The sequence below is a fragment of the Arvicola amphibius genome, chromosome 7, assembly GCF_903992535.2.
Source record: "Arvicola amphibius chromosome 7, mArvAmp1.2, whole genome shotgun sequence".
NCBI classification, from domain to species: Eukaryota; Metazoa; Chordata; class Mammalia; order Rodentia; family Cricetidae; genus Arvicola; species Arvicola amphibius.
In genome coordinates this window covers 28,454,828-28,481,307 of record NC_052053.1, presented here as the reverse complement: position 1 = coordinate 28,481,307, position 26,480 = coordinate 28,454,828, and the positions used below count along the sequence as shown (strand labels likewise).

General features: G+C 40.1%; 2 protein-coding genes across 13 annotated transcripts in view; one reads left to right on the top strand and one right to left on the bottom strand.

The window, feature by feature from the left end:
- Fmnl2 (formin like 2) overlaps positions 1–21,067 on the top strand; it is a 260,793-nt gene extending 239,726 nt beyond the window's left edge. The window contains exons 16-27 of one of the 4 annotated variants that reach the window (XM_038337245.2): positions 2,956–3,080; positions 3,534–3,736; positions 5,469–5,703; positions 6,592–6,660; positions 6,759–6,839; positions 8,094–8,223; positions 9,629–9,792; positions 10,657–10,758; positions 13,701–13,799; positions 14,416–14,539; positions 17,745–17,791; positions 19,192–21,067. In XM_038337245.2, coding sequence (XP_038193173.1) covers positions 2,956–3,080; positions 3,534–3,736; positions 5,469–5,703; positions 6,592–6,660; positions 6,759–6,839; positions 8,094–8,223; positions 9,629–9,792; positions 10,657–10,758; positions 13,701–13,799; positions 14,416–14,539; positions 17,745–17,791; positions 19,192–19,230 — 1,418 coding nt within the window. In that variant the 3' untranslated portion in view covers positions 19,231–21,067. Of the gene's footprint in view, positions 1–2,955; positions 3,081–3,533; positions 3,737–5,468; positions 5,704–6,591; positions 6,661–6,758; positions 6,840–8,093; positions 8,224–9,628; positions 9,793–10,656; positions 10,759–13,700; positions 13,800–14,415; positions 14,540–16,081; positions 17,839–19,191 lie in introns of those variants that run through there. The other 3 variants (XM_038337244.2, XM_038337243.2, XM_038337246.1) reach the window with 3 other exon arrangements.
- A 3,049-nt stretch (positions 21,068–24,116) lies between these two features.
- Prpf40a (pre-mRNA processing factor 40 homolog A) overlaps positions 24,117–26,480 on the bottom strand; it is a 41,263-nt gene continuing 38,899 nt past the window's right edge. For all 9 annotated transcript variants that reach the window (XM_038337249.2, XM_038337247.2, XM_038337248.2 and 6 more), the window contains one exon: positions 24,117–26,419. In XM_038337249.2, coding sequence (XP_038193177.1) covers positions 26,327–26,419 — 93 coding nt within the window. In that variant the 3' untranslated portion in view covers positions 24,117–26,326. The remainder of the gene's footprint in view (positions 26,420–26,480) is intronic.

The following is a 26,480-nucleotide window of genomic DNA, read 5'->3' as shown; positions in this document are numbered from 1 at the left end:
GGCTGCTGGTTAAGCTTTCCCTGTAGCTCTGGATGAGCGTTATCTGTGAGATGTGTCTACTGTACCTCACCTGGAGCTGCTGCTTCCTCCATTGCAAAAGCTAACATGTGGCTCAGCGTCCGCTTGCATTGCCATGAGCTAAAACAGAATTCAGATGTTGTTGGCAGGGGAATGAGCTGCAGGCAGAGGCAGCTTCCTTCTAAAGGGCCATGCCCCCTCTTATTGTTTTGTTTTGTCTTAAGCCTTTGCCATTCCTTCATTTCTAAAATTGATTGACTCTGAAGTGTCTTAAATTTATGGTACAGAGCTCTATGCTCGGTTTATGACTGCAGCTCTCAGGACATTTCTAGGTAGAAGTCTCTACTGTTCTTGAGCAAAGTAGAGTTCTATAGATGGGATTGAAGAAGTCCTCTTTATCTCGTTAAATGGCTACAAGATATATTTTCTTTCATAAGATTATAAAGTCCTCCTAGGTGTTTACTAATTTGGGATTTGGCATTTTCTGCAGGCTCCCTGATCTCCCTAATATTTATCCTTAATTTGGCTTTCAATGCATAGTAACTGAAGCTTATTTTGTAAGTTATTCTTGTCATACGTTCAGTGATTTCTCTCTCTCTGAAATGCATAGTCTCAGGAAAACTAAGAACTGAGCTGATATGACCATTACTTCTCAAAAAGTCCTTGAGCCAGCAGGTCAACAGTGGCAGAATACCCTACTCTGTACTGTGCAGGAGTGGTCCCGCGGGGGGATCGCAGTGGGGTCACACTGGAGGAAGTCCCAGTAGAGCAGCTCTAGTTGAGAGAATTCTTTGGATTTTAGTCACTTGAAATATTCACTTGAAGTGTAAGACATCTCCAAGTCTAATGGGACAGTCTAATTCCGTTTCCTGAGCTGGTCACCTGGGACAGGCCAGCTGTGCACTGGGTGACCTTTGCTCTCCGGTAGGCTCGAATCAGTCCCTGTCCACTGTGACTGGTCCTGTGTTATTAGGAACTTGTTTATAGCCTCTAGACTAGCCAGTACAGTTCATTATGGCTGCTTTGGACCATTACGATGAAATGTTTTGTTTTGTTTTTCTTTCTCCCAGAGAGGGGGAAATACAGAAATATAAACAAACCCACAGAGTGAGTCTTCAAAGGCAGGAGAATGAGTCTTTGCTTTGTGCTGCTGAAGTGTGTCCACGAAGCATGACCTTCTGTGCGATGAGTGTGTGAGCTGCTGGGCCCCTTGACTCTAACCGGATCTAATACATATATATCTATTTTCTATTTTCTGTTCTTTCCGCTTCCACAAAAGATGGGCCAATCAAGCTTTTCTGTAGGTCGCTCCTCACCAAGTGTGTTGAGTATTTGCTGTGTGTTCTGTTGGTCACCCTGTGCCTTGACATCTCTCCACTCCATCCTCCTCTGAGCCATTGCCTTTGACATTGTGTCTCTAGCAGTCTGGCTGGCTGTGACTCCAGGTTTGCCCCCGTGTTTCAGCTGAATCTGTAGCTCCTCCTCTAGGCAGGGCCTAGATTCACAGGCCGAGGCCGTGATCCATTCCTTCCCTTTGAGAGAAGGAATGTTTCTCTCTTAGTGTTCAGATTCTTAGTCAGTTCTAGCCCTCCCACTCGAAGAGAATTGTGCTCTAAGGAAATAAGGAGAATAAGGGAAAACCATTGACTGTGCCTTTCCAGGAGCCCCCTTCCCCCCCACTGTCTGTGGCTCACTGCATGGAACACCTTCCCATTTAAAGCCACTTTCTTTAGTTTGCGTCCTGGGGTCACAGTGTATGTCATGGTCACCTGTAGGCCCCTGCTGTCTACTATACCCTATGCCTAGCTGAAAATGTCCTTACCTGGGTTGAAGAGATAACCTCTCCCGTCATCTGTCTCCCTTACTGCCACCCTCCACCCATTGTGGATGAAGGGCCAATTAGAGAAAGCCTTTGTCTGTTGACGACATTGGTTCCCCTGGGCAGTGGAGACAAAAAGTAAGTATGACCAGGAATCTGACCCTGTTGATAATAGGGGTGAGGGTGCCACGTTTGGTGACAGAAAGCCTCTTTTGGCAAAAGCTATGTCTCTGTGTTTCTGCATGCTTCTGTGTGGATTTATCTGATGACATTCCTTCTCTTTAATGGCCATGTAACTCTGGAGGAATGAGAGGCACCGTCTGTCTCCCCTTTCGGTAATATCAATGGGGGCAGGTAGCTGCCAAATGACAGCTTACGTGCTTTCACCTTTGTTTTCTGCTATTCTCCCCTTTCCTGATCAAAATGGTGAATAGTGAGGCTCACACTGGGCAGGCGAGGGACCCAGAACAGCCTGATGTAGGGACATATACATACACACATATATGTTTGAAAGCCTTGTTTATGATGTATAATTAATACATAGAATTTGTAAACCATTATCTTTTAAAACTTGTTTTCCAAAAAATGAGAGGTGTTGGCATTCTTTTTAGCCTGTAATTATTAGATCCCATAAATCTCTCTGTTTCAGTACATTTAACCATTTCCCTGACAAGGTCTAGATAAAGATGGCTGACTTCTTTAAAAAGGGGAGAAGGGGGAGACTGGAGAGATGGTTCAGTGGTTAAGAGCACTCATTGATTTTCCAAAGGTCCTGAGTTCAGTTCCCAGAACCCATATGGCAGCTCAAAATGTCTGATACCCTCTTCTGGTATGTAGATGTACACACAGACAAAGTATGTATTTACACATTTTATGTGTATGGGTACTTTGTCTGTGTGTACATCTTCTTTTATAATAGTCCAGTGTCACACAACCAAATGGGGGGCCCTTGAATGGCTGTGGCCAAGACCGGGTGCTCTCCATAGTTAGCATCACCTGGGTCCCGCTTGCCGTCTTCCTCCAGTGTTAAAGGGTCATTTGCAGGACTGTTGTCTGATTGTACCTGAAGCTTATGAGGTTCTAAATGGGACTCATTTCATTATCTCTGACATCTTCAGCTGTGAAAATTAAGAAGCCGATCAAGACGAAGTTCCGAATGCCAGTGTTTAACTGGGTTGCTCTGAAGCCCAATCAGATCAATGGCACAGTCTTCAACGAAATCGATGACGAGCGGATCCTGGAGGTACCTTTCTCCTTGCTTATAAACCAGAGGTGCACATCTGCTGCAGAGCAAAGGAGGCTGTCCTGTTCGCCTGTTTGCCACAAAATAAATGCCTGACACAGACCCGCCCGCCCTTGTATTTATAGACAGCCTTTACTGAGCTATGCTGGTTAAGGACTCAGTATTGACCATCAGCTTTCATGGCTTTAGCCTATGGCAGATGTCTGTGTAAACCAGCTATCGAGAGTAGCAGCTGAGCTGGATTGTTAGGATCAGTATTCTCTGGACATTCACCTCTGGCTATGTGATAGGATGTGATGGGGTATCCCCAACAGAAACAGGAGAAGTACAGCCAGCCCCACAGGAATAAGCTCCCAACAGAAGGAAAGCCTTTGCTTAAGAGAATGCTAACTGGGAAATGACTTAATTTTACCACATGATCCAATTTGCCAATGCCATCCTTCTCCACCTTAGGATTTAAATGTGGATGAATTTGAGGAAATATTCAAAACAAAAGCCCAAGGTCCGGCCATTGATCTGTCTTCAAGCAAGCAGAAAATAACACAGAAGGGATCAAGTAAAGTGACATTATTAGAAGCAAACAGAGCCAAAAATCTTGCCATCACCTTAAGGAAAGCTGGGAAGACAGCTGATGAGATATGCAGAGCTATTCACGTGTAAGTTCCTGTGAGGGGCGTAGATCCCGGAGAGCTCGGTCTACGGAGTAAAATAAGGTGCAAATCAGCAGATAATGGGAATGGTGGGGCAAGAGCTAAGTGCAAAAATGAAGGAATTCTGGGTACCCACACTTCGGAGCGCCCCTTGTTCCTCAGAGCAGAGAGGACAACAGAAAGCATTGCAGCAGCTGGTACCCAGGGAAGTGCCATAACCACATACCATTGCCAGTTTAGAAGAGCAGTTGTAACCTGTGGGCTGTCACCTCTTTGGGGATCGGACCACCCTTTCAGAGGTCACATGTCAGATATCCAGATATATCAGATGTTCACATTTCTATTCCTAACAGTACCAAAATTACAGTTATGAAGTAGCAATGAAAATAATTTTATGGTTGGGGTCACCATAACATTAGTAAGGTTGAGAACCACTGGTCTAGAAGAACATCTAGCGTGGGACAGCATTTATCATTTCGGCTCTGCTCTTATCTGTAGGTCTATATATATGGAGCTCATAAAGGGGAGCAGATCCCGAGGAAAGGGAGAGGTAGCAATTTTCTCTGGAGGATCTGGATGGTCTCCAATGACACAGTCCAGAGCTGGCTGCAGATACAATACAGATGCGTGTTTTAATTCACTACAACAGGAATGCAAATTCCTTTGCTCTTAGTTCTTCCTGGTCATTTTAAACAAGGCTTTTTCTTCCTCTCTCTCTTTTTAAATTTTTTTTTAAAATATTTGTTTATTTATTATGTATACAATATTCTGTCTGTGTGTATGCCTGAAGGCCAGAAGAGGGCACCAGACCTCATTACAGATGGTTGTGAGCCACCATGTGGTTGCTGGGAATTGAACTCAGGACCTTTGGAAGAGCAGGCAATGCTCTTAACCGCTGAGCCATCTCTCCAGCCCCCTCTCTTTTTAAAATTTATAAATTGCACAGAAGGTAATGATTTTATCTACCAGAAAAATATCTTCCCACTCTACTTATAGCCAGTGATACTATATTCTCAGAAACCACTTTCTATAATTTTATACTTTATAATTTTTTTACCTAACCCTAAGAGATTATTTGTTCTAATTTTGTGTCTTTGGCCAGGGTCATAATATAATACAGTCTTTTGCAATCTTTCCTATTTTCCAACATTGAAACATGGCGTGCAATCTGGGTTTTAATCTCCTATAGCTTGTTTGCCATACTAATGTATGGCTGATTCCATTGTTTTGTTGACTAAGGATTGTCTGGAGTATAAAATAAGTATAAAGAATTAAGCAAATCCTTGTTCAAACTAAGCAAATGTCTACCAAGAACTGATATTCCTTCAAGGAATGTATGAACCTGCCTGCCTCAAAATATCTGAATAGAATGGGAATTCAACTGAGTTTTGTCTCCAGAAATAGCAAATGACAGAACTATCTTACAAAACTCATCAGATGTTCCCCAAGTCTAAATCCCTGTCTATGGACTGCATTACCGGCCTGTGCTCCAGTCTAAGGCTGCATGCTGCTTTTTACTCTTGATTTCTAACGCCCATAGCCACCTGGAGCCCTAAGATAATCTCACTCCTACTTGAGCATGGTCTAGGTTATCAGTTAGGATAACTGGTGCTCAGTGTGGTCCAGCTCTAAGGTGGGGCTTAGCGGTCCAGCTGTCTGAATCCAAGGCCAGTGACGTGGTGGTAGATGAGCTGTGTTGGATGGGGGTGGAACACTGACCTGTTGGCGCTGGTTTCAGGTTTGACTTGAAGACACTCCCGGTTGACTTTGTTGAGTGTTTGATGAGGTTCTTGCCCACTGAGAATGAGGTGAAGGTGCTCCGGCTCTATGAGAGAGAGAGAAAGCCCGTGGAGAACTTGTCAGATGAAGACCGCTTCATGATGCAGTTCAGTAAGATTGAGCGGCTCATGCAGAAGATGACCATCATGGCCTTCATTGGGAACTTTGCAGAAAGCATCCAGATGCTGACTCCTGTGAGTTGTCAGGACAGGGTACAAGAAGATAGTCATTCATTTGTGTACATCTCTCTGTATTATGCTCGATCTAGTATGGATTCTAACGAGTCCTTCCAGAACTTGAGAGATTACATTTGGGTTTTAGCTCCCATTTTCACAGTGTGAATCCAGATCTCTGTATGTGACCGTTCTCCCCCAAAATACCGTTTTCGTGTTTAGAAGAATCCTCTGCTTTTCAGATGAGTACAGAGTACTCGACAACCCAGTTCCTTGTTGGCAACACTAGAAATGTGATTCTCATTTCTAAAAATAACCCTGTATTCTTAGTGAGCAGCAGGCTCAAGAGATTCCTGGGAGCACTGACTTTACCAGAGGATGTTTCTTCTTAGGACTTTCCTGAAGTAGATTGTGGGGATGTAAGAAATAAACATTTGCCAGCCATCTCTTTCCTCGTCTTAGTCTGGCAGAAACGTAGGGATGTCAGAAACATCAGTTTGTCCTTGGTTCTGTTTCTCAAAAAAAAAACAAAACAAAACAAAAAAAAAACCAACCCATGCTTACAGTAGCATATTTGTTCAAAACGTGTTTTGAGAACTTGTAGAGAATGTTATATTGCTGCTCCCCGTGCCCCACTCTTTGCATTCTTGGGCATCTCTGGTGATTTAGAAGTCTCAATTGTGTGTGATTAGAGGTGGCGCCCTGGGAACTCCTGTCTTGATATCTTACCTGGCTTCTGGGTTGGCTACAGACCAAGGGTTCCCGCATTCCTTGTCACCGTGAGTAGCTTCTCAGATGAGCATATGTGATGCTAGGGTTACCCAAGGCATAGTTAGTTCTTAGCTTCCAATTAGTTTGCCATTCTTAACAGTCTTCTCCCTGTTTTTCCTTCTTCTGATTGGAATCCAGCAACTTCACGCAATTATAGCAGCATCTGTTTCTATCAAGTCATCTCAAAAGCTCAAGAAAATTCTGGAGGCAAGTGCAGTTTTCTTGTTATGTTCTTGGAGAGCAGACTTGGCCAGTACCTGGGATGCTTTCCTAACAAACACTTCTTTTCTCTCTTGCTTTTCCAGATCATCTTGGCCCTTGGAAACTATATGAATAGCAGCAAACGAGGAGCGGTTTATGGATTTAAACTGCAGAGTTTAGATCTGGTGTGTGAACCAAAGGAATATGGATGGGGCATACAGCTGCAGAGGCTGAGATGTGGGCGGAGGTCTATTCTCAGGGGTAGGGTGGGGGTTGGAGGAGGATCCTCTTAGTGCAGGAAGGTGCGCTGGTATAAATTTTCTGAAACACTATTTGACAGGAAGGATCAGATACTTACAGCCTTTCACTCAGCATCCCCTTATCCACGACTCTTTCCTCAAGAGGCTGAATTCTGAGTACTGCAGTTTATAGCAATACTCTCAAGTTCCAGTATGGTGGAAAACGACTTAAGATAACAGTTACTACAGGGAACTGTTTAGTTTTTTAAATACCTGGAAAGACTTCAGACGAATAGATATTTTTGTTTAGAAAATTATAGTTGCACATATATTTAATTTCTTTTTTTTCTGTATGGGCAAAGTGAAGTCCTTTGTAAAGTCATCTTCAATGGCATCCTCTTCAGACTGTGCAGATCTATTGTGGCTTCCAAGTCAAGGAAGACAAGGTTAATTGATAGTGTCATGTCAGTATTTATTTAATGATTTAATACACCCCATCATAATCTGATCAATGTGTGGGATTTGTCCCAGGACCTTCTAGGATACCAAACATCTTAGATACTCAAGTCCTTTCTATAAAATAGTGTAATGTATGGATTTAACCTAAACATGTCCCCCTACCTTTTAAATTATACTGAGTTTATTTATAATGCCTAGTGCTCTGGTTGCAGGCAGTTGTTTCGTGGTATGATGTATCAAATAATTACATAAAACAAAAATCAAATCAGTGCAGAGGCAGGTCTTTCATTAACATTTTCTGTCTGAGGTTGGTAAGGTCACAGATTCAGAATACCCAGACACAGCCAGCTCTATCTCTTTGGGTCCTCAGAGCTGGGGAAGAAGGGAGAAGCTGCTGCCTCTGGACCCACCGACACAGCTGCTGGCTCCACTTTTCATCTCTGTTCTGCTTTTCATGTTGGGGGGCAGTAAGACCTGGTCGAGTCTTTTCCCACTGAGCAAAGGGAGGCAGATGGATGGTGGATGGAGGGCTTTGGAGAATTCTTGGAAGAAAGATGAAGCTCAGAGTCTACCCTAGCACCTAGCACATACTTGGTCAGGACATTCGCAGGCTATCTGAGCACAAAATCCATTGAATCTTGAGGCTCCTCTGGGAATGCTTTTTGCAGTTTTACTGGGTTATTTATTATGGTCACCTGCACCTTGTTCTCACACCTAACCCATGACTCCTTTTGTTTCCAGCTCTTGGATACAAAATCAACAGACCGGAAACAAACGCTGTTGCACTATATATCAAATGTGGTAAAAGAAAAATACCAGCAAGTTACTCTATTTTATAATGAGCTTCATTATGTGGAAAAGGCTGCTGCAGGTACTCTTAATTTCAGCTGTCAGTGTTACCTTGAGATGTTTAATATCATAGTTATGAGGGAGTCAGTCCCTGATAAAAACACTTCAGTACCCACTGCAGGAAGCAGGGTCAGTATGGCAGCCCTCCTGGGCTGGAATGTGTTGTAAGGGTGCCACCCACTCCTGAGCAGGTGAATGTAGGCCAGTAGGTAATTTCTGAATCTCTAAAGATCCAGGTCTTCGAGACAGGCCTTACCCATTGCCTGCCCATCGCTCCTTCTATTCCCTTGCTATTGGATAAGATATGATAACGAGCTATTGAGTCTGGACTGCAGGAAGAAAAGGTTTTGTGGCTGCCAACAGGCTGGAGTAGACAAGACACGGCATGGGCTTACTTATGCAGCTAGCAGAATGGGATGGGTTTCCTTTGCCTAAATCATAATTTCAACTAAGAAAACCTTCTTAAGTAGTAGCACAGATGGTTTGTCCAGGAAATTTTCCTTTGACAAAAAGCCTGTGGTAAATACAGGAGACCAATATGCTCACTGGATGAATTGGTGCCTATGGTGCCCAGGCCGATTGACACATGCTCTTAATGTAGGTAGGACTGCTCCTTTGCTTATCAGGAATCTTGAGTACTCTCTCTGTACTTGGTACTGTCAGAAGTACTATGGGATCGAACCTGGGGGAAGCCCTGGGAATAAAACAGTACAGTTCTAATAAGGGGGGAACATACCGCATTGATTTGTAATCCATCCATGAGCAGAGATGAATAACAAGCAAAACAAAACGGGGACCAACTTCTCTGGGGAGAGTGGCTCATCAGAGTCCAGGGGTGTGCCTGCTCTGGGTGGTGGCACCATTGCAAGGTTCACCCCAAATTCTTTGACGCAAGAAAGGCTTAACAAAAAGCTAAGGTTGCCTTAGTTCTTAGTGGACCATACAACTGCAGTTCAGCAGGTAGAATTCTGCCCTCTGCTGGAAAGTTACAGGAGTGCAAAAACACCCAGAGTAAGAGGCTAGGAAAAAAAAAAAGTCTTGGGCTTATTTGAACCTACAACTAAACCAATAGGCTGGATGCAGTGGAACCTTGGTCTCCAGCGCAAGAAATGGACGCTGGGATTGTTTTCTCATCCCGTCTGCTGTCTCTGAACCGTGTGACTCATGGCAGACCACAGAACCTCTTTATGTTGCCTTTCCTCATTGGCAAAGTATGTTACCAGAAGAGTAGGATTAGTGCATATGAAGAATTTATTGTAGTATTTGATAGTGGCATGTCATGAATTATTGATATTAAAGGCTATCTGTGACTCAAGGTGGGAATTAGCTTTAAGGGTCCTGGGAAAAACAAGAGTCCTGAGACCTTGGCTTAGCAGCTGAACTGCCTCTCCTGATGTGATCCTGATGTGATGCTTTCTCTCCATCAGTCTCCCTGGAAAATGTCCTGCTGGATGTCAGGGAGCTGCAGAGAGGAATGGATTTAACCAAGAGGGAGTATACCATGCACGACCATAACACGCTACTGAAAGAGTTCATTTTTCACAACGAGGGCAAGCTGAAGAAGCTGCAGGACGATGCTAAGATTGCTCAGGTAGCTCATGAGAGCGAACTCCTTCAGTCTACCTGGGGCATAGACTCTGGGCTGGGAGAATAATGTTACTAGGTCAATTTCTTATGTAGCTACTGTTTAGTTTTTCCCGTTGTCTTTGAAAGTACCTTTTCCAAGTGCACCCTTTTGTGCTATTCTGTAGAACCCCTCTTTGTCCCTTCTCGTGTGTTCCCAAATTCCTTCCAGCATAAATCTGTTTGCACTCAGTTCTGTAACATGTCAGGCCTGGGCTCCCAAAGAAAGGTCCCTGGAATATAAGGTTTCTGTAGGTCTTAGACTTCATACTGCTCTTTCACCCCAGGACCTCTGATATATGAGCAAACCTAGAAGAGTACAGTTCATGTTAGCAAAGAAAAGGAGGTGGCGTGTGGGGAACTGGAGGCAGATCATGATAGATCTGGGCTGCGGTAGGTCACAGAAGAGACTGTCCTTTTTTGTGAAGATATTGCAAGGAGAACCAAAGCTTTTGAATTTAGAGCCAGAGTTGCTTCCAAGATCCTTCCTGCCCTTGTAGTTTAAGGAGTTGAGTCTTGACCATAGGAAACTCATAAAAGAAATAGTTCTTGTGTGTGTGTGTGTGTGTGCGCGTGTGCGTGTGCGTGTGTGTGTGTAGGGCGGGAGGAGTTAATGGAGTTAGGGAAGAAACAGAATCTTAGAGATGAGTTTCTATGTCCAGCTATTGTACTTTTCTTATTGCCTTTAGTGAAGTATTGAAGTGATGTTTTCTGTGCCCACGGGCGCACAGAGACTCCAAGGCAAGCATCTTTGGTTTACTTTTCCACCCCAGAGCTTCTAGTCCTGGAAGCAGAACTAATGTCCTGATTCAAGGAAAATGTTTCTTTCTAGGATGCCTTTGATGATGTGGTGAAGTATTTTGGGGAAAACCCCAAGACAACACCACCCTCCGTGTTCTTCCCTGTCTTCGTTCGGTTTGTGAAAGCCTACAAGGTAAGTTGGAGAGCACCCATAGCCTTGTCCCATTTCCTCCTCCAGAAATGTTTGTAGCCTGCAGAGGCCTCTTTGGCCTTGGGCGGCAGAGCTGGGTGATCACTCTGGCCCTGCTTAGGCTGAGAGCTTTTAGGGCCCTTATCCCATGATGGTTCATTTTTCCATGAAGCCATGTCTGGTTCTCAGCAAAAAAGACAAGGCAACTGGCTACCTGCTTGGGGCAAGGGAGATGTCCCATTCATCCATGTTGCCCATTATTGACTGTTGACCCATACAGACAAGGTGAAGGGCATAGAGAATTCAAACAACTTCTATATGAACCAGGGCATGTCAGTAGGACATGCTGTAACTAAAGTCAGGGAGATCCCACGTGCTGTTTATAGACCTGATTTGAATGGAGGGGTTTCTTAGACTAGCATTCAATATTATGGAGTAAAAGATGGTGCTCTACAGGACTGCAGCTTTGGATTTTTTCATCTGGACCCATTCTCGGACATGATGTTGGGAAAATCACGTGACTAAAAAGTTTGTTTCCCAAGATTTTACCTTTTGGGAAAGAATGGCAAGGAAGACTTTAGAAATTCATGACTTAGGAAGCACTATGGTTTTTTAGTACCTGTGGGTTTGGTTTCAGCAGCTTGGTGATACCTGCTTCCGATATTTAGTTCCCTCAGATAAAATGATGCAGGGCTTTTTTGCATGTAACCTGTGCATATCTTCCTGTATATTTTAAGTCTCTAAATTTATAATATGTGCACCAATATATTAGTTTCTTTTCTATTGCCGTGATAAAACACCATGACCAAGGAGACTTATACAAGAGTTTAATTGGTCTTATTGTTCCGGAGTTTATGATGGCAGAGAGAAGGCATGGTGGTGGGAGGCTCAAGCACCAGCTGAGAGCTCCTATCTAGATACACAAAACAATAGGCAGAGAGCACACTGGGAGTGATCTTTAGAAACCTCAAAGCCCAGTGACATACCTCCTCCAGCAAGGCCACATCTCCCAATCCTTCCAATGTTGGTTTGAATAGCGTAGCCCCCATGGGCGCATGTATTTATATGCTTGGTCGCCAATTGGTTAAGCTGTCAGGAAGAAACTAGGAGGTGGGAACTTGATGGAGGAAGTGTGTCAATGTGGGCTGGCTTTGAGCTTTCAAAAGCCCATACTAGGCCCAGATTTTCTTTCTCTCTCTGCTTCTGCTTCAGGATAAAAAGGCCTCAAACACTACTCTGACATTTGTCTGTGTGCTGCCTTATTCCTCACCATAAGGAAATTGGACTAAACCTCTGAAAGTCCCCAATTAAATGCTTTCTTTTATGAGTTGCCTTGCTCATAGTGTCTCTTCACAGCAACCAAACAATAAACTCTGAATGTGGAACCCAGATATTGAGAATAGTCCCTATTCCCTGGAGTTCTCTGTGTTTAACACTGGTCATGTTGGTAGGATTAAGAAAAATATTTCAAAGAAAGGATTTGAGCAGTTTATATATACCTTTGTGGGAAAAAAAAAACCTATGGGAGATGTGAGAAGTATTTTTTGTAAAATGAGTGGAGGCTAATTAATGGCTTTGGAGATCCCCTACCCCTAGGCCTGCCGCTCTAAGATTATTTAGTTATCCTTTACTCATGGTCAGTCTGGCAGCTGAGAATGTAAGGAAAGTCTCTTTAGCATAAGGATGCACAAGGCATGGGATGGAAGGAAGGCCACTGCCCTCTAGCTGCTCTTAACTGGTACTCTGTGGACCCCCTGAGGGTCTGGCCATATGGAAGAGGTGCAGAGATGTCCCTGGAGGCTCCTGTGAGGTGTTAGAAACACATTTCTTCACATAGAAATTTCTAAGCCTAAGGTCGGAAGAGAAATCGTATGTAAAAATTATAAAACACCATGGGAAGTTGCTGGAATTGCTCTCAAAGGCTTCATTTGGGACATGTATGGAACAGAGGCACAAAGAAGCTGCTCTCTCCTCAGTGATCTTTGGGATGTTGTGGTCAAGCTTGTTTCCATGTGTGTTCCTCTGCCTTACAGTTTCTCCTTGCAATCACTTAGCTGCTGAGCTAAGGATGGATAGTCATGTTACAGAATACTTTCCTTGCTCTACAGACATTGAACAACATTCTCACCTGGTGCTCACCATGGTACAACTATGGAAAATTCAGTGAGACTGGGAAGTTAATACACTGCCCTTTTTTCCCCCTTCCTATGAGCCAAAAGGAAGCATAACAGACAGACAGACAGAAGGACACACACACACACACACACACATCAAAGAATAGATAAGACTTTGTTTTAAAAGAGAGAAATAGACATCAAAATGCAAACCTTACTGATAGAATGGAACTTGTCAATTATACTCGATCCCTAAACCAAACAGATGACCTTTTTGTCAGTTTATAGCTCAACAGAAGTCTTTTGGGCAGGAAGACTTCAAGAGAGCTGAATACATTCTCTTTCCTCTTCACATCAGTCATTCTGACTCATCTGGAGAGTTGTAGTGAGAAGCCAAGAATCCCATTGTGATATGGCCCTTATGGGAGTGTAAGTCCATCAAAATGTTTTTTTTTTTTCCCCCAGCAAAAAACAGACCAGTCTTGGATCCTTCTTTTAGAGAAGCTGTTACTAAGTAGGCAGATTCTAGAAGAAATTGAGACTCACTTGAAAATCATTGAATGCAGTGTCAGAGGGATAGGGCTCAGAAACTATTTGTGCAGGACAGGGAACATCAAGAAAGTTCTTCTAGTTGAGGGGCAACTCAGCTGTCAGTCTGAAGACTTGTCATATGCAGACGGTGAAACACAGGATTGGAGTAGAATGTGGTCATGAAGGATCTCTCCGTTCCTAACGCACTATGGATTGTTCAAATGGCTTTAAGAAACCTTAACTATCATTATTTCCAATTTTGTAACTTTCGGTCTCTATTTTAAATTTGTATTTCCCCAGCAAGCAGAAGAAGAAAATGAGCTGAGGAAAAAGCAAGAACAAGCTCTCATGGAGAAACTGTTGGAGCAAGAAGCCTTGATGGAACAGCAGGACCCAAAGGTAAGAAGTGTCTGCTTCTAAGATGGGCCCGAATGAAGCAAAAGTAGAGAGGGGTATGATGAGCTTGCCTCTGTAAGGTCCTGATCACCACTTTGTGCTGGCATGTAGAATTTTTTTTTCATTACTTTGTTCAACCACTTCTGGAATGAAAGGGGTATCTGTGAAGCATCTCCAAGTTTATAGAGATCAAGAATTTAGTTATATATTCAGAGAAGCCATACAGGTTATCTGATAATCAGGGCTTTAAACTAGGAAATGCCCCGTGGTGTCCATGGGTACTGACCTTCATTAATGCCGTCTTTGCCAGGAGCATTGGAAGGAAGTATTCCATAAAGGAAGGCAGGTTTTTGCCGCAAAGTTTGAGAAGTCTGTGACTATTATCAGCTATCTCTGTGGCCACAGAACCTAGCCTACATCAAACCGAGGAGAGAGCTCAGGCAATAAAAAACTTGCCTTGCATGCATCAGGACCTGAGTTTTATCCCTAACACTGATATATAAATGGATGCCTGTAATTCCAAAACTATTGGTGTTCAATATAAAACTCAAGGACACTCTTGAGTTTTCTTGAAGTCTAGCTGGGTATTGGAGTCATCAGTCTCTGCTTTTCTTCTCAGTCTCCTTCCCATAAATCAAAGAGGCAGCAGCAAGAGTTAATTGCGGAATTAAGAAGGCGACAAGTTAAAGATAACCGACATGTATATGAGGGAAAAGATGGCGCCATTGAAGACATTATCACAGGTAAAGGGTATTTCGTCTTTGTGGTCTGTAGTGATCACACTGCTCACATAAGTGGAGCCATGTACATAGATTGCAGCTCCTTTTGTTCACAGTTGGCAAGCTTTTTAGTTGGGTTAATGAGGTTTCGAGTTATGCAGCAAGATGTAAATTAGAGTTTGATATACATTTTTATTTGCCATCCAACACTCTGAACCATCTTGGCTCTTCTGTACCTGTGGGACCCGTAAGTCATCTTCGAGACTTTGAGAGAAATCATTTGCACATGAAGGCTGTTTATCAGCTAAGATACTTAAAGCATTTTGCTCATATGGTAAGGTTTAAAAATATGTTGAAGTGTAGACAGTCGTGTGATGTATGTCCAGGTGGTGCGCACACACCTCAGCAGTAAAACTGATCCATCAGTCTTGTTGCATGTACATGCGATCCTTAGGATCCAATCGCTGGGTCTTTTTCAGGCATTTCCCATAACTATAACTTCATTTGGAAATATTACACCTTTTAAAAACAAAGCCAAAATATAACCACATTGCATTTTAATCATACACTCATAACTAAACGATTTCTTAATATTAAATGTGTTTCCCAAATTCTAGTTTTTCCAGAAATATAATCCCTTGAACTTTCTCTTTGCTTACTCAGCATTGTGAATAGGCATGTCAAGTTTCTAAAAACCAACCACAGATTTTTTTTTTTCGAGACAGGGTTTCTCTGTGTAACAGTTCTGACTGTCCTAGAACTAGCTCTTTTGGACCAGGCTGGCCTTGAACTCACAGAGATCCACCTGCCTCTGCCTGGGATTAAAGGCGTGTGCCACCACCACCCAGCCAAACCACAGAATTTTGACCATCTTAAACATAGGGAAATCAAGTAGATATGTAGATTAGATTTTTAAAGTCAATAAAGAATTCCTTGCCTGTTGTTAAAGCACACGAGTGACTAGTAGAAATGGTAATGTTCTCACAGTGTACATACACATGTATTTGTGTCAGCATGCAGTACTTAGTCGCTTGCTGAATATCCCTTGTAGGGCATTTCTCTGCCTCCTTTGCAATGGGGGAGGCTCTACTCCGCAAGAGTAGGAGTGGATGTCCAATCAAGGTAAATACCCGAGTGCCACAGCAAGCTTAATTAAGACTAGGGAAGCATCCAACTTTACACAGTAAGAACTCAGGACATAGGCTGGCCATAGTGTCACATGCCTGCAATCATAGTACTTAGGGGGCTGGAGGAAGGAAGATTAGGAGGCCAAGGCCATCCTTGACTAGAATGAGTTTCAAATCCTGCCTCAAGAACAAAAAGAACCAAAATGTCCCCTGCCTTACCTAAAAAGGAGCAACATATCTGGTATTTGTCTGTATCCCAGAAGAGTTTTTCATTTCCTGCTTCCTCACCCTTTAGGTTCCAGATTTCCGTTTAGACTTTAATGAACTGGAATACATATTGCTTTCTCGCTTATCTTTCCTCTCACACTAACCATGTACTAATGCAACAAACCCTGGCCTTTTACTCTGATTTCTTGTCTGGCTGTTATTCTCAATGCAGTGCTGAAGACTGTGCCCTTTACTGCTCGCACCGCCAAGCGTGGGTCTCGGTTTTTCTGCGAACCTGTTCTCACTGAGGAATACCATTACTAAACTATTGCTCTTTGTCAACTGACGCTATTAAAAGGTTGCTATAGATTTTTTTTAAACCTTTTATTCCACCCCAAGCCCGTGTCTTAGGACCAACCAAATGCTAGCATGGAATGCCATCGTCTTCATCTTACATGTGTGTTGTCTTCATGCTGCATGGTTTGTGTTTGTCATTACTAAACACTCACTGCCACTTACAGTATATGTATATAACCACATTCTTGCAATGATATGGATGTGGGTGACAGTTAATAGAACCACTTGCTGAGGTTAATATCTTGGGATGCAAAATGACAAGCAGTAACTACTAAGGCCAGTGTTTACTGAGTATTTACTGAGCCCTAACAAGCTTACAGATACCAAAACCCTTATGCTGAGCTAACATGGTAATGAAATATTCCATAAAGAAGTGGTCAGAAAAATGAGAGGAAGGGAACAATGAGATGGCATTATGAGTTATGATGCCTGCCACAAAGCCTGACGACTAAGACTGAGCCCCAGTACACACGTGATGAAAGAAAAGAACCAATTCTGGCAAATTGTCCACTGACCTCCATACCTAAACCATGGCACATATTGCTCCCCCCGCACTAAGATAATCAAATCATTCATACTATGTATGAAAACGAGAAAGGTTCTAAAGCTACATTTACGTAGCTTCAAATTAGGCCTTTCTCGTGTGTTTTATATAATCCTAGGTATGCTGGAACTCAATATGAGCTTTACGATGGGGAGCTTTTCGGCATAAAATCTTCTAAACACTGACATCAGCAATTCACAAGCTAACAACTCTGACCTGGGCAGGTGGCCTCTATTTACTGTCATGCCCTATTGCAGCTATCTGCAACAGTTATATTGCAGCAGATGCAAAGCAGGAGGTATAAACAGAGTAAATAGCTCCCTACTGTCTTTCTCATGTCCCTTCATTGATAACTCCGTTCCATGTCAAATCAGAGTACTTTTTTGTGAGGAGGCCACAGCTAGACCTGCTGGTTAGGAGAGTGGCGGCAGAGAGACAGCACACTCACTACTGGGAAACTTGTCATAGCACTTGAAAATGGGAAAGGTGGAAGATTTGTCCAAGTAATTTCCTGAGCTTAGTGTTTACATTTAAAAAGAAGCAAAGATATGTCTAAGCATAGTTGCTTACATAGTACATTGTCAGTAGTCACTGTCTTCTGCGCTGAGATTGACATGGAACTGGGTATGTGTTTTGTGAATTGTATTTGCTAGATGTGCCTGTTTTGAATCAAAAGATGTCACCGTCGTTGCCTTGCTCTCCTGGACTTACCCACCAGTGCTAATTAACAAACCTAAAACTGTCATCTGCTTGGCTGTTTGCTGCTGGACTACATATCTTTCTGGAGCCAATCTTCAAAGCAGCTTGAAACTAGGTGGTCAGGGCTGGGTAGAAAGACTCATTCTTCCCTGTTTTACCTAACACAACCTGTAGTAAAACCCATGCCCTCTGTTAGCTAACATGCCCAGCAATGTTAAGCACTAAGTTGAGTTGCTTTCTGTTTTCATCCCATTTTTACTTAACCATCATTTTGTGTTTTTTGTTTTCTGTTTAGCCTTAAAGAAGAATAATATCACTAAATTTCCAAATGTTCACTCGAGGGTAAGGATTTCTTCTAGCACACCGGTGGTGGAGGATACACAGAGCTGGCAAGCATCACTTTTTACTTAGCTTCCTCCTTTCTATATGCAGTCAATGGTTTTTATGTATGGTTAAGGGTAATACTGGTGAGACTCTGACCAGTCTTTGTGCCTCACATTAATATCATGTGGCTTTCTCATTCTTTTGTGATGGCTTGGCAAAATAGTTGATTGCTTCTCTTAATCCTCTTTTTGGTCTTCAAGTTAGTAATTCTAGTTTTATCTGAATGGGTACAGTGGGCTATTGGCCAGGGAAGATTATCTACAGATTTTGAAAGATTAGGAATTTTACAAATAATTGATCTGAGGATCCCCAAACCACAGGGCCTTGAAAGGGACTAGATGTACTGGTTAGAGTGAAAAGGAATAGGGAAGGGCCACAATTTGCAGTGACTTAGGAGTTAGAAGTTAACAAGCCTGTTGGGGACAAACCCAAGAGGATAGGTCTGTCCCACTGATTTTTGCCTTGTAGAAATGTTCGAGTATTGATTGTTGATACATCAATATATTAAACCATTATTAAGATTTATTTTTAAAAGTTGATTATTTTAAAAGATTGATAAGTATAGAATGTGGTCTAGTGTGTCTACAATGTTAATTCTCCCTTTAATTATTAAAAACCCGCTTTTTGTTTTGTCATGTCTTCACATCATCAAAGGCTACATGCTAGACTAGTCTTATTCATTAAAGCATGCCTTCATACTAAGAGTGCTTACCTAAAATTCATGTTACTTCATTTCATCCCACTAAAGCAATGTCTCTTTCAACCAGAATGCACTAGTTTGATTTACTCATTCATAGCTATCTTTTTAAATGTCAAGCATTCTGCCTTGCATTAGCAATAGACTTGGTCTAGGGCCCATTTTCCCTGTTGATTGGAGCACAGACATAATAGGTGGCAGGAAAGACTAATAAAGGAGTGAGATATTATTTTTAATTCATAAAAAACTGTTCTCAGCTACCAAGCAAACAACGGAACCCGTTTCTGCTGTTCTTCCTGGCGTATTCGTCAAAACTACAAATTCAAGCCAGTCCTATTTGTGAGTTTTCCAGTAGTCATTGCAATCATTCTTGATATTTAAGATCTTCATGACAGCTGAGGGGAGTTGCTTCTGATCGGAGAAACACTTCAACCAGCGGAGATATTGACCGTGATAGAAAAATCTCTAAATCTCAGAATCCTACCAGTATTACATCTTATTTAAATTGTAAATACTAAAGGCAAATGTCTTTGGTTCAATGCTCAATGGGTTTGAAGGGCCCATTAGTTGACTCTTCACAAGCTGCTTTGACTGGCTGCCAACTGGCTTTGTCTTGCTATTGAGGCTGCTGTTCTTTCATTGGCATTTTTCCTCTTTTCAGATCTTAGAAACCAACCATACAGACGAGCCGATGCGGTGAGACGAAGTGTGAGGCGGCGCTTTGATGATCAGAACCTGCGTTCCATTAATGGTGCAGAAATAACAATGTGACCCCGGGAACAGCCTTCATGAGAGGGTGTCCATGAAACTGCCGATGTGAACTTTATGTGCTACCATTTAGCTGCAGCCTTCAATACAGCTGAAATTTCCTTAAGGGCTCAGATTTAGTAAACACATTGGAATTTCCTTTTAACCCCTGTTAACAAGTGCCTAAAATTGGAAATAACTTGCTCAGATTAATCAAAGCAATAGAATTTGACTTAAATCTTTTTACATCAGTATGTTACTGTTTTTTAACCAAAATGTAAATTTCATATTAAATTATTTGCTATTGTGATTGTTCCTTATGACCCACCCTGGTTTCTTGGTAATTTGTAAATAACAGGGATGTGTTTGCTATAGGCTTCCTTTGCTGAGAAGTCTAAGAAATTCTGTGTTCGAGCCATACTCATCAACTGTATTTTTAAGGACTTGTAACACGGGAGAAGGAAACTGTCACAGGATAATGTCCTATCATTTGGCCCCAACAAAGTACAGACCGGATGCAACTGTAGTGTCACTAGAAGTCTGTCTTGTCTCATGTTGTTTCTGTGCAAGGGTACCGTGCACAATGGCATTCACTTGTATGACTGCGAGACGGCATAAACATTGTATACAAGACTTAATTGCAGAAACTGTTCTTGAGCTAGAGTCAGCTTTTAGTAACACATATTTATTAAGTAGCACTAAAATTACCATTATGGGTCAATCCTTAAAATAGAAATTGGTGCCTTGTTAGTCAGGGAGAATTACCACAAGCTCTAAACATTCAAGATTACATATGTTAGTGTAATGTTTGAACCTGGCCTTATTCTCTCTTCTGACAATCGAAGGGTCTTTTTCCTTTTGTAAACTCAAGGCTGAATTGCTTTGTGTATTTCTCACATATGAGAATTTCCAATTAGACTATAGAAAATTCATTGTTTAGATTATATTGATAGGGTTAAATGGTTAAGTCACTTATTTTTACTTCCTCACTGGCAAGGCATTTTGATCCATTCCAAAGTTGAAGACTGGACTGAAGCTAAATTTGTACTTCCCATAATACATATTCTGCTTCTGGCTTACCTTGTTGGTACATCAGTATATTAATTGTAAAAATTATTGTATAGTATTTAACCACTGAATTTGTGTTCATGTGAACCCCTTGGTGAAGGTCCCCTTTTTCATGGATGTGTACTTATGATCTTTTAAAATGTACAGATATTTTGCTATAAGATTGGTGCAGTTTTTTATGGTTTTTACACTTCTCTTTAATTCCTACCTAAGCCCCTGGGTAATATTGTAAATATTGTTTAAAAATGCTCATCAGCCTATGCTACACAATCTGAATGTTACTTTTAACTTATAGTTTTTTTTAAATATATATATATATTTAACTACAAGGACAATTTAAGAGTCAGCTACCACATTTCATAGTAGTATGCCTATTTACAGACCCCTTTAAACTGTCACCCACCAGCATTCATAAATGTAGTTTTAAAAGAACATGCCAAAATTGTTGTCTTTTTGTTGAGTCAACATTCATTTTGATGCCTATTAATTTGATCGTAAGAATATTGGACATTTTATCAAATAAATCAGCTGTTTTCCAAAGGTGTGCATTTGCTTAAAAATTTCTCATTTCCCAGTGCAAGATGGACAGTAATGTTGGCATATTCTCATGTCTATTAATGGTCCTGCTTCTTAGCAATACTAGAAATGTTTTATGAAAGCAATTCATGTTACTTTTCTGGTCTTTTCATGCCATTTGAGCAAATAAACTATTTACACTACTATTCTGTCATATGCATTAATCCTTGAATTGTGCTTCTGATGTTTTTTGACTTTAATTATCTTTAAAAACTGATTGTTTTATATTTAGAAAAACTGCTCCTTCATATGCTTTATTAATTTAATACAATGTTGTACATCCAGGCTGAGAACATGAGCCTCTCATGCCTCAGTTTCCCACATGCTGTGGTCAAAGGACTGTGGGATACTGTTAATATATTTAAAATATCTTAACCATTCTACACATTTTGAATGTTTTCACATCCTAACTATGGCAGTAAAGTTCAAAGAAGGATTTGGTTAGATTCAGAGCATTTTATTATTAGTGGTTTTTGTTGGGGATGTAACCAAGGCCCATACGCTAGGCAAATGCTCTACTTCCAACTAACTCAGAATTAAGTATGCTTTCACCCAGTGTTCATGAACAAATACACACAAATCAATGTGATGCCGTGACCCATTTGAGTCAATTTCTACTGGACACAAATGTAACCAAGTATCTGGTCGCTAACTCTGCTTTTGGTGTTCAACAAAGATTTTGTAAAATTGGGTAATTCCTGCAGAATTATCAAAATTTACAATAGCAGATGAATGCTTTTAGAATGCTAGTCTATTAAGTATATGACAAAATTCTGTTCTGTTTTTGGTCTTGTCTACCCCCCAAGACAGGGTTTCTCAGTGTAGATCTGGCTGTCCTGGGACTTGCTTTGTAGACCAGGTTGACCTCAAACTTGGGAGATCTGCCTGGCTCTGCCTCCTGAGTGCTGGGATTAAAGGTGTTGGCCACCACACCTAGCTTTCACTCTAGTTTTTATTAGATATACAAATGTAAAATACAGGATTCATTTTCCATCTCTTCAAAGTTGTTGGAATCCATTTTCACGATGTGAAGATTTAAAGAAAGACTTGAAGAAAGAACAAGCATGAGGTTGTGTTGATAGACTTTTGGGGAGAGTAAGGTTTAACTTTTTATGTAAAGTGAGTATTGCACTAAGAGTTGTGGGCACTTTAACCCACAGCAAAGAACTGCTGTGGGCAGACTTAAAAGAAAAACGGCAACACAAATCCAACTTTTAATAAAATATGCCATTTTTCTATTTACAAAAGGTCTACTATTAAAGCTATGAGGCTCTTTACATCAAGAAAATATATAAACAGAAGTAAAAATCTGTGATTACATAGGAAAGAGAAACTTTTTCCCAATTACTCACCTTTTTGAGTAAGTCCTCTGTTCAGCTGTAGAGGAAGGCAAGAAGACTAACACCTACCCAAAATGTTAATAGTCAGGACCAAAAAAACAAACAGAAGATATCAGTAACAGATATTCTAGTAACAATCACAGCATAGTATCAAAAAATGGCTTAGCTTGATTGTGATCCGCTCCATACCCCAGACAGAAGAGCAGAGCTGTGGGCTGGCCTGTTTCTCTGAAATGTAAACATTAATTGCACTAGGGTAATCACTGCCAAAGATCAATTACAGAAGATGACCTTGAATTACAATCCACTCAATTGCAGCTGTGAGTATAGCAGGGTTAAGGATACATCTTATTAAGGAAATTAGAGCAGAAAAACAAGCTAAAATGGAGGACAGCTAAGCAAAGAATGTGGCACCTTTTATTATTAATCTGAAGTGAGCTCCTGTAAATGGAGTGCTATGTTACCAGGACTCATCTAGACACCCTTAATAGTCAGCATTTTATGTTCTCATGAAGCTTTTGGCACTTCCTAAGTCATAGTCACTAGGCTTATTTTGTAAGTTTTGAATGAGGCATCAATTCTGAGTTGTATGGTCTAACTGCAATGCTGCCTGTTTAAGCCTTTTAATATGAGTACATGTGTCACATTTGTTAAGTATCTACTATGTGCCAGGTACAGTCCTTATTAAGAGATATATCCCAGGTAAGGAATTTGTGTGACTACCAGTAATATCAGAATAAATGGTGAACTAAACAGAATAACCATTGTTAGCTTGGATCATCAGAAAAAATAAGCCTCTCATAGTTCCATGAAAAAAAAAAATCACATTATTTTTCTTTCCCTTTTTGTAAATAATCAAGTATAGTTTAACCTAGAGGAGGAAGGCGCGTTCAATTAAAAATCTATCTGGTACTGAGAGATTCCTCAAAAGAAAATATATTTAATATTATATATAATTAATGTTTGTTTTGATTTCTAGATTGTTTTTAAAACTTCAAAAATTAAGTTTGTTAAAATTCTATAATCTTAAAGTCATTCTTCATAACTCTTCCCTAAGTATTATCTGATTAGAATGCTTATATAAAATGTGAATTCAAATTTTCTCTTCTGGATGCAAAATGTCTAATGAATCCATATCAACTTTTAAGCATTCAGCAAATGCTTAGTAAAGCATAGAAATGAATCAAAGCAGTGCACTACAGTCTGAGACCACACAGTTCACGGAAAACCACATACAGACTTGTTAGTTGCTATTACCACTCTAAATGGATTACCTTACTCTAGGACCATCCTCTTTCATTTCACAGCTATTCAACATCAGACCTCACTTAAGAAAAATCGAAAAGATGAAGTAATTGTGACTAGTCATTTATCAAACTTACCAGAAGGCACAGAAACTTTTACATGTTGAAAAAAATAGTAACACTGCAAGAAAATGAAATCCATAGTTCTGTCATATATTTAAATTCATTTGGGAAGACTGCAATGATCCCCATGCTGAACTGGTCATACTAACTTCTCTTACAAATCTTCCCAACATAAAATTGATGGAATAGGAGAAAATCTGAGACAACGACTTTGCCCAATATTAATTTTTAAGCAAGCTTAATTATAGTAATGCTGAGAATAAGGTCCTAGTCATAACTGAAATGGATAAAAAATTAAATCTTTCCCGTTTGAGTAAGTCAGACTCAATTCTAGAAGAACAAGTATTCAAAGATATATCATGTCTTACCAAACTGAAGATTTAGAAACATGATCTACTGGATTAAAATATCCAAAGATTTAGTACCTTCACACTAAGTTTCTAACAACTAAAGTTGTTTAATGGGACAATTAAAAGAAGACAATGGAATAGACTTGATTTACATGTTTTATAGCAATGATATTACATTTCCAGTTTCCTACAGTAAAAATTCAGTACACTGATATAAAACTTCTATTTAAATCAATAGGGTTCTGTTATGATATTGATCTGTTCACAGTAATATTTACAAGAACTGCCTTTAAAAATCTGTTTAATTAAGATAATCACATTTTTTTTTTTTTTTGCTATGTCTGGTTTGCATAGGTTAACTGCAGGGATATTTTGTAATTTATGTTTTATAGGGACCTGAAAATTTGAAGAAACTATAAATACAGAAATCTATTTTGAGGACATGCTAAAACACATCAAAAGCTTTTTATTCAAATGTATCAAAAATTTAAGGTTGTACTTTAAAAGCAAGTTTTACAGATTCTAATTTCGCTTGTGAAACATTACAGGTTTACCTCCCAATATAATATGCATGATTTAAAGACTACCTCCGACCTCCACATCAGGTGCTCAGACTCATTAGCAATCTTGACTATTGCTAATCTGGGGCCTCTGAAAATTAAATCCAAGGAAATTCTGTTGCCAAACTTAGGTATTTTGAGTAACATACAATGGAGGAAGAACTAAATTCAAGCAAGAAATTTGATTATTTAGATCTTACTAATAAGTAGATCTTATAAGTCATGTCTTATTTCACAACAGAACATGACATGGCAAGGAGAAGGTTAGAAACAAAGTATTTCCCTTTTCTGTGTTTTTTAAGAGTCGCCACTAGATTTAATTAAAACACTGGACAGGATGGAAAGATAGTTGTACTGATCTGTCTCAACTCACTTAAAGGGTAACGAAAAAATTTGTCTTATCTAAATCTCAGCTTGAAAGAGACAATCTCAGCGAGATCAAATAAAAGAACAAAGATAAAACCTAAGATGAAAGAGAAGACTAAGTGCTAAATTATACTTAAACAAACAAAAATCCATATATACACACAAAAATACCCTCTTGCACTGAAGGAAAATAGTATAAATCACATTATTAACCTTCAAAAGTTAGCACATACAGAGTAGTCTATCTTTAAGCCATTGCCTTTCTAAAATATTCCATAGGAAATTTATAGATGAAAACACATTTAAGGACCTGAAATGCACTAATTTTTGTTTATAAATATTAAAAAAGGAAAGTAATATTGCTACCATGGGAAGGATGAAACAAAATTTCAGGGATTTATTATCTTGTAAATGATCATACAATTTCCTTAGTGCTGAGTAATTTATGTAGAAATAAACACTAGTGCACACTATAAGAGAAGGTTTAATAATAGATAAAAATGTACAAAAATATTGAAATCAGAAATGTTTTAGACTGTGTACCATGGATTCAATACTTCTCAGTGAATAAAGAAGGCAATTTACAACCTCCTCAATGAAATTTAAAAAAAATGAAAGAGAAAGATTGGATTAAAAATTCAAAGAAAATGTTTCAGTCAACATTGATTTTTCTTCCCCCCCACAAGGATATTTCAACTATCACTCAAAAGTTCGGTGGCACATTCTTTAGTAGGTCCTTAAGGCAATATATTTAAAGTAATTTTACAATTTGATTTGATGTTAGCTATTTTAAAACATCACCTCAAAATAGATGCTCAAAATAATGCCCTCATAGCCTTTTTAAAATGTACTCAGGTGTTTCATAAAAATAATGGTGGCTTTATCACAGCAGTGCTCATCAGCACCACCAGTAAAGGTCTACCAAGTTTCCAGCAAAAACACCCATTTCTTAAAGAGCTCACCATAAAAGATAACGTTGGCTTTAACCAGTTTAGTAGTGCACAAAAAAGCAGTCTAATCATGGGTTGCTGGTGCTTTTTTTTGTACTACATTATCAAAAAAAAATGTTCATTATATCGTCAAAATCCAACTTTTATAAAGTAAATCAAATCACCTCATGACTTAGAACAAAGTAGAGACATCTGCAGCTATCAGTAAATTGCCACTTTTAATCCATCCTGCAGTGCCCTAGGAAAGGGTCACAGAAAGACAGTTATGACTGTAGGAAAATATGATTCTTGATACAGAATCAAGTTATTTTCAATTTCCTTTGCTTTTATAAAGTCCACAATAACAATACATAAATGCACTTTTTTCCTGTGACACAATTAAAACCCAGTGTTATTTTGTAAATTGAACTTAAAATAATCCCTGGTCTGAATTAGACTTTAAATCATACTATAAACATATATTTGGTATAATTTATTGATCATCATCCAGTTGCTCCAGAAGTGTTCTTCTGCGCTTTTCTAATTCCCCTTCACTCAGTTCGCTGCCAGAAGTATCCCAGTTACCCTGCAAAGACATTCAGCATAATTACAGTTAAAGTTAACCCTGAAAATATGAAGAAAAAAAT